This window comes from Carassius gibelio, chromosome B11 (genome assembly GCF_023724105.1).
Source record: "Carassius gibelio isolate Cgi1373 ecotype wild population from Czech Republic chromosome B11, carGib1.2-hapl.c, whole genome shotgun sequence".
Classification (NCBI taxonomy): Eukaryota; Metazoa; Chordata; class Actinopteri; order Cypriniformes; family Cyprinidae; genus Carassius; species Carassius gibelio.
In genome coordinates this window covers 15,794,152-15,802,860 of record NC_068406.1, presented here as the reverse complement: position 1 = coordinate 15,802,860, position 8,709 = coordinate 15,794,152, and the positions used below count along the sequence as shown (strand labels likewise).

Here is an 8,709-nt window from a genome sequence, read left to right as displayed (position 1 = left end):
CGCCTTTTTTATCTCAAGATGCACAGGATCTTTTTTTTCTAAGGCACATATATATATAAATCTTACATTTCCCAATTGAACTTTGGCCTAATCAAGCCATGTGAAACCAGGCCACTATATAATAATAATACTACTAATAATAGGTAAAAATATGATAAATCAAGGTTAATCAGAATTGTATTTTCGTGAAGAATGACAAATCAAATAAAACTGTAATATATGCAAAATGTAACCCACGCATAGACAAAAAAACAAACAAAAAACAAAAACAAAAGAACAATAGGCTACAATAAAAAAAACAATGATTACATGAGTAATATTGTACATTAAGTGATTATATTTATTTTCAAAAAATCACAGTAGTCTATTTTTAAATCAAAATGTTAATACATCTAATTATTTTTATCATTATATTCCAGTGTAACATATGAGGTAATTAACCAACAGTGAGAAAATTTGCATTTTGACTGTATTTTATTTGTTTTTTAACTTTCGAACCTGCCCTTTTAGTACAAAGTTTTACTTGCCCTGAAGTTCTTTTTTTTTTTTTTTTTTTTTCTGGTAGCATGGGAATTGTTTTATACGTTGCAGAAATAATCTTCTCCTTTCAGCCGTGCAGTAAGTAAAAGCTCTGAAGTGCACTTTGAAGTGAAGCGGAGTCGAATGTCGATCGTTCACTGTGTAACTGCTGTTGACTGTAGTTACAGTTCCATGTGCCGCTTGTCATTTCCTATTCACCAGCGCGCGCGCTTCATTATGTTCGCGCGACTCATGGTTGTCAAGGCGACGCAAAGCATTCCATTTAACAAAAGCCAACGTTACAAAGTTCTCCAATGCACATGCGATCAATTAAAACATAAAAGTAGCGCTGAGGAGAAAGGCTGGAAATCTGCTTTCAGTTTTGGTAAGTTTTCTTATGACCTTTATAAAATAATAATGCTTATTCAACATAATGTAAAAAAAAAAAAAATGTTTTGGGATGTTATTCTTTTTGTATTGTGCTATCTGAAACTATCACATACTATTTTGTGATAGGCTAGTCCTACATCTCCTTATCCAGCATTTCTAGCTGACAATGGAACGCACTGAATTAGCATCACCTGACATAGAGAGAATTGATGAAGACGAGAAAGTTCTAAAAGAATTGTCTTCAAACTCCACACAACTCACAGACCGTGAATATGATGCTGACAAAAGTAATCCATATATGGAGATGCCAGAATCCAGTCCTGAGGATGAACAAACCATAACAACATTTACAGCAGATTACAGCTACATTGTGACCTGTAGAGTCAGCATTGCATTAGCTTTCTTGAAAGGTATGGCGGTGGTATTGTTTCAGTGCACAGTGTTTCATGTCTATATATGCAATCTGATGTTGTATTTTAAATATTTTTTCTTGACACCTGCATAAGAAATAAACTCACATTATTTTGCCTAAACTATCGTATACATTTTTAAAAACATTATTCTTTATATTCCTTAATCAAGCAGAGCATGAGGGGCACCTCACCAATTCTGAGAAAAGAAAAAAGGAGACAAAGAAAGACGCATCGAGTGAGGTAGTGGAGGCCCCCAGAGCCCAGGGCTATTATTGCATTGAGTACAACATGCTGCCTGATGACCCTGAACCAACCAGAGTGGATCTAGTGATGTTCGGCTTGGCTGCTAAACTCTACATGGCGAATGAGACTAAGGTAAACTATTGGAATTAATTAGGGGTTTATTCTATATGCAAGAGCTTGTAAATAATAAATTATTTATAGGCTATGTAGAATAATACTACTACTTTGACCTGATAAACAAACAGTTCTTGGTGTTAGTATATGTTAATACATTATGCATACGGGTTTGCTCCACTGACCCAAAGAAAGCTGGTTTAGAGTTTCAGTTAATGGCCTCTTTGGACTTCTATTGTGCACCTTGCTGTTTAGGAGTGAACACCTTTTGTCTACCACTTGCTTGTGTATTATTATTTTTTTTTTTTTCAGTGACAGTAAATTAATAGTATGTGCACTATGCTTTCTGACCAAAGCTGTATTTTTAAATCAAACAATTTGATTAAAAAAAAAGTAAAATTAGTAATGCTATATTAAATATAATTACTTTTAATTTTAATTCGGGTTAACATTTAATTTATTCCTGTGATGGCAAAGCAGAATTTTCAGCATCATTACTCAATTCTTCAGAATCACATGATCCTTCAGAAATGATTCTAATATTCTGATTTGCTGCACAATAAACATTTCTTATTATCACCAGTGTTAAAAATAGTTGCGCTGATGATTAACATTTTTTTGGAAACTAATTTTTTTAATGAATAGAAAGTTCAAAATAACAACATTTATTTGAAGACAAATTGCTTGCAACTATACAAATGCTTTCACTTTATGGGTTAGTGTCAACTGAATGTGTTCTTGAATAAAAACATTCTTTTTTTAAAATAAACAAATACAATCATACTTAACCCAAACTTTTAACAATAGTCTAATTCTTTTGTATTTTAAAACAAAATCTATCTCTATATAATAATGAAATCATGTGCTATATGTTTTGACAAGGTGCTAAAGCCTTGGCGAGAAGGAAACAAGGTCTGGGTGAGTTGGTCCCATACTTTAGAACTCAATGTCACCAAAGAGCTCCTGATTAAACTGGCCTCTCATAAGATCACTGGGAGAGTATGGGACAGCAAAGACAAGGTGTCTTTCAAAGCCAGGAATGACAGACCCAAAGCCTTCAAACTGCCACAGGAGAGGACTGGAGATGATCCAGAACAAATGGGTATGATCTACCCCTGTTTTATTGATTGTGCTTCTTATTAGGATTTCCTTCATTGTAATGTTGGTATCTTACAGCAAGATCAAGAGTTTAGATACCACAAGTGTGTCTAGGATAGAGGAAAAATGAACAAATATTTAACTTTTCCATTTACTTTAGAAAGAGGGCTAATCATATTGTGTTGTTGCTCATTTAAAGACAGTCATCTATATCACAGCAGGCAGGAAAATGAGTGTGAATGCAATTGTGAGATCTGGCACTCACATCCTCACTTCTGTTGCAGTGCTGTGAGAATGGAGAATATTATACTCAAGAAGCACAGAGAACAATGCAAACATGCTGCATTTTTAGCCATCATTCTTTAATAAAAAAAAATTCCTCAGTGATTTAAAATCACCAAAGCTCTCACTAAATGTCTTTAAAGGTGGCATCAGGAAGATGGTTTGTGAGATGAGAGCGGTCTATGAGAAGGAGAACGTAAAAATTAGTACTATGAAAAACCACAAAGATCTAGTATCATCAAGCTATAGGAAGGATTCGGAGCTACACTGTGCCACAGGTACATGATGCTGATGTTTATACTATATGCTAATAAAAGATTTATGAAGGCGATTATTATGTTTTACAACAACATGGATAGGTTTAATTGTGTATGTGCTCAATACCAAAGTACCCTTATAATGAACAAAATACATATCTTTTTAAAAAACAACAGCTGTCCTCTACAGTTGAAACACTTAACCATTTATTCAGATGCATTCGTGAAAATCTTACTGAGCCGAAACTGTTGAATGGTAGTTTAAGTCTGCTATTTAAGGATTGTAATTAATGTTGACTTGATACATCTACATACACTTGATGAAATAGTTTCATCACAATTTTATCATTATGACTCTTGGAGTAGCAAATCAGTGGGCATCTTATTTGTCTATTTCAATTTAGCTCCTAGTAAAAGTGGTTTAACGATAGAAAAGAGCCAAACGTCACCCACTAAGAAGACACTGTTGCAGAAACCCACCCAGGATTCTGCAGAACTCACCGAGGTCAAACAGGAAAAGGAGGCTGCCTCACTGGAACTCAGTTTCGCTCCTCTCCTTGCAGGTAATTTCTTCCTAGCAACCTTGTGGTAGCTTTTGGAGCATAAAAGTATTTTCTGAGTTTTATGCTCCTAAAACCCCTATTAGCAGCCGACAGCTGTTGTATTCACTCACTCTTATGGCTCTTATACACAGGTTTCCTGTAAGTGAATGTTGTGTTTATATAATATATCATGAACATGACTTTAGCGAGGCAACTTGCCATTTAGGGCTGTGTTCCTTATTCCTGAACGCTGTGGGGTGGATTTGAGTAAGGGGCTTCCCTGCAGGGTCCCTGCTACTTAGCTTCTAATTGGCTGTGGAATGGCACCAACCAAAGCCAACTGTCTGCTTCTTTAGCTTTTGATGTTTCTCATCCAGACCCCCAGCAGGAGCTCCTGATGAAAGCCTTGGCTTGGAAAATATTTTAGCCTCATTCCCATAAAGCCGAGCCAGAGAAATCACATGTAGCTTCTTTCATTGCAGGGTTGGACGGAGGATGGAGGCTATTACCAATCTTGTTATTATTTTGCCAAATTATGATCCATTAAGGACAGAAATCTCATATTCTCTTCATTATTATGATGGCTATGTGGAAAGACATGGGAGTGATGGATACTCCTATAGTTAGATTATGACATAGAGACGATGGTTTGAAGGGTTTTGCTTACTTTCATTTTGATGAGCTGCATTAAATTGATCAAAATACAGTAAATAAATTTATAATGTTACAAAAGATTTCTATTTCAAATAAACATTGCACTTTTTTCACATAATGTGACACTGAAAGAAGGAAAAATTCTGATTTGTCATCACAGGAATAAATTAAATTTAAAAATACACAGAAATATATATATTAAATTTAAATTGCAATAATTAATGAATGAATACCTTTATTATCATTGTCCAACTCTACAATGAAATTCTAGTCTTATTCTGAAAAGTGCATGCACACACGCACATACAAAATATATATAAAAAAAAAGATTATACAAATTTTAAACCGATTGTACGGATTATGTATGCAAATTTAATTATAAATGTAAAGAGTGCAAAATATTCCATATGTGCAGAGAAAGGCAAGTGCAAATATGAAAAAGTGGGTACCATTCATTACAGAAATATATTAAAAATAAGAAAAATAATTCTAAGGATTTGCTGTATCTTTGATTAAATAAATGCAGCCTTGGTGAGCATATGAGACTTTGGTAGGAAACATCTTACCAGTCCCAAACTTTTGAAAGGTAATGTATGATTTTTATTTTATTTTTATATTTTTAAAACATCAGCTACGTGGCTGGCATGTTCTGTCTTTATGTTAGGGAGTACGATGCTCTCTGACTGCCTGGGATTCTGTTCCGGAGAAGTACAAGAGGGATTCTGGAATATCACTCTTGATCAGCCACTTTTATCTGAGCAGCTAAAAGCTGAACTCAATCCACTAGTCATCACAGTTTTATCAGCTTCTTCTCTGCCATCATCCCCAGTTCCGTTCCATGTACTTAAGGTATGAGATTTCAGAAATTATTAATTGTATTATTCAACAAGAACATATGACACATTATTAAACACATTCATCTTTCAATAGGCAAAATGTCATCCTGTCTACTGTCAGTACAAGTTTTGCAACATGCCTGTTTACAGAACCAAAGGCCATGATCACAACGCTAATATCTTCTTCAAGGATGTGAATGTGATTTTTACTGGTCTGCTGAGCCCTGGAAAGCTGCGTGAGTTTCTTAATGGTCCACCCATGAAGATCGAAGTCCATGATCGGGACAGAAAAAAGGAAAAACCCTGCAGTACACCAGCTATATTTGGGACTGACCCCAAAGATGCCAAAGATGATTTATGGGTCATGCGTAATGCATTAAAAGCAGATACTGAACTTCATGATCCATACGGCACCGCAAAACTGGATCTCTCAGAACTTCTTAGAGGATGCAAATATTTAAAGCTTAAATTGCCCATAAGGAGTTCTTCTGAGGTTCCCTCAGATATTGCAACACCAGTAGGTCATTATCTTGAAGCTGACACCCACCTGAAAGTCCAGGTGGAGATAGCACATACCCTTCATCATGAAGATGGCAACAGTGATAGAGATTGCCCTTTTGGTCGTGTCATTTATGTCTTCAAGTATAACAATGCACCTGTCTTAGCCAAACTGACATCAGAAATTCTGCAGATCAATGCAGACACCTTCCAACTGAAGCATTATCCAGAGGAAACAATTCAAAGGCTCCTGTCTGGTCATAAAATAAGAGCCAAAGACAGCGAGAACAAAAGGCTGAATGTTCTCACTGGATTTCATGTGATGGATAAGGCTCTACACCTTTTTGTTCTGGAAGGATTCAAGGATCAAGCGGTCAAAAGACTGTGGACTACAGTGCCTATAAAGTAAGAAAGTCGTCATTTAAAACACTCCCACATGTGCACAACATTCACCAATATGCAGCAAAGCAAAAATTCCTGAAGATCATACGACTGATCTGATCCGTTCCAGGTTGGATGGTGATGAGGAGGAACAGGTGTCTGCGCTGTATAACTCAGACTTGAGTTTCTCAGAGCGCCTGTATGACATGCTTGACGTGGGTCTGAGTCCCATTTGCCTTGTAAAGCCACTTGAGACCATTTTGATGGAGCCACTGGTGTTTATCAGAAATACAGTTCCTCATGCCTGTCTTGAAGCCTTGAAATGGTAAAATTGCAATTACACTCAAAGAGCACTCCTTTTTGCCTTATAATTTTCTAGCATGGACCTTTTTTCTTGGTTTTCTCATGACAGCACATTGATTGGATTAGGATAGTATTAATGTTTGGCTACAATTTCAAAATGGTAACAAGTACCAGGTGTAATTGGATGGATTATTCTTCTATTCTGTGTGGTATTTGCTAAACCTAGAGGAACTAACGTTCTGAAACACTGAGGAATTGTACCAGAAAGTTTAAATGTTTCCTATTCACTTTTTAGTATAAGCCACATCTGCAAAGCCAAGAAGCTTCAAGAAGTAGTGCACCACGACCTGTTCCCATCAGCCGACATGATGCTAAGCTTAAGCAAGGAGTTTGGATCAGATCTTGGGAGAGGAGAGCTATGGTTGGTAACAGAGACCCAGCTATCTCAGGATATACCTGATTGTCATAACATCAGAAAGAGAACTCGGACACCTCTTGACAACTTCAACAGAGAATACTTCCAAAGGAAATGGAATGAGGGTAATAACGTGAAGGACTTTATCCAGGTAATTAATGACTCATATGTGTAACAAAGTGGGGAAATTGAGTGAACTACTAAATGAATGCATTTTTTTTTTTTAGGCAAATATCGAAGACATCCACAGGGCAAGTAACGCTTTACAAAAATCAAAGCCTAATGTGTTTTTGGATAATATTATTGAAGGTCAGACCATCAATTACCACAATGTTCAAACAACGAATTCCCCTGCTCTACTCTACAGAGAATTTCTTAAGGTTGGCATACTTTTATTTACTTTCAAAGTTTGAAAACTATGAAAAAAGATGCAGGTGATGTGCTTAGGCAGGATCCTCTGTATTTTTGAGATCATATTACCAGGTCAAACTTAAAGTAAAATGTGACTATTTATTGTATTTCTAGGACTCCACTTGCATTCGCTTCTCTTACCCAGGTTTTAAGAGCAGTATTGAATCTAACCAGCACCCGAATCAGCCAGACGATGCTCGGATAGAGGAGCTGAGAAAGGTGCTGTTGAGGTCATGCTATACTACTGTTACCCCCATCTGTGTCATGTTTCCCTCTCAGTGCAATGTCAACTTTATGGACATTCCTAAGAGCTTAAGCAAGAAGATAGAGTTTTACCGATGTTTACCTACCTTGCCCACTTCTTTACAGATCCCCAGAGCTTAAGACAGTATTTAGTTGCAGGTTTGGTGACAGGGCTAATGCTGATTGACTCATGGGACACAACGTTATCTAGAAGCATGTGCTTGCCTGAAATTGATTTATCAGCCTTTCAGACCCTGTAACTTATTTTTCCCTGCTGAACATGAGCATAGCACCCAAAAATGTGAACCTTACAGATGACAGATGGATGTTATCATTAACAAGTTTGTCCTCTTTGAGCAACTGAACATGTTTAATTATGTTTTTCCAAAAGCATTAATTTACCAGCTCTTTTAAACACAGGTTTAATTATTATTATTTCATTTTTTTACAGCCTTGGAGAGAAAACATTGTACATGGAAACAAATTGAAGCCAACGCTTTCCAGATTCAGGCTGCCGTGGATCCACAGACATCAGGATTTTGAACTTTACTCCAAGCCCCCATTAGATTTTGGAGCAGAACTCCCCCTGAGCATTCTTTTACCTGGTAATATTTTCTTAAAGGGGTCACGAACTGCCTTTTTTTTGTACTGTTCTCTAAGGTACACTTATGTTATCAATGATTTAAGTGGTAATATTTACATTTATTCATTTTGCAGATGCTTTTATCCGAAGCGACTTACAAATGAGGACAATGCAAAGCATTAAAAAAAAAAAACAATCAATCTAGCAACATAAAAAAACACTGCAACAGTAATACGGTCTATTATAATATCAATTCTGAAGTCCTCTAATGTCATTTTCAGTACAGTTCATAACTAAGAAAGAAAGAAAGTGCCAGATTTGTTTGTATGAAACAAGACTCAACTGGACTCATTTTACCTTTAGGAGAGGCTCTACATGAGGTACATGCTCAGTACAACAGGTGGCAGAGGACGATGTCGCTCGATGAGACCTCTACAGGAAGTGGAAGAATTCCTGAATTCCGATGTCACATGAGGAGAGCTGGTCTGGATAAACTACAAGACATACTGAAGGACAAGCCCATGAAA

The 8,709-nt window shown here is 36.4% G+C and overlaps 2 protein-coding genes across 2 annotated transcripts in view; one reads left to right on the top strand and one right to left on the bottom strand.

Moving 5' to 3' along the window:
- Positions 1-8,709, bottom strand: part of LOC127968178 (CMP-N-acetylneuraminate-beta-galactosamide-alpha-2,3-sialyltransferase 2) — a 310,280-nt gene that overhangs the window by 45,747 nt on the left and 255,824 nt on the right. The window lies entirely within an intron of this gene.
- cfap92 (cilia and flagella associated protein 92 (putative)) lies at positions 1,076-7,740 on the top strand. The gene is made up of 11 exons (XM_052568724.1): positions 1,076-1,319; positions 1,492-1,697; positions 2,562-2,781; positions 3,721-3,904; positions 4,011-4,017; positions 5,116-5,361; positions 5,443-6,251; positions 6,358-6,552; positions 6,826-7,096; positions 7,471-7,575; positions 7,636-7,740. The coding sequence occupies exons 1-11, from the start codon at positions 1,076-1,078 to the stop codon at positions 7,738-7,740; spliced, it is 2,592 nt and encodes an 863-aa protein (XP_052424684.1).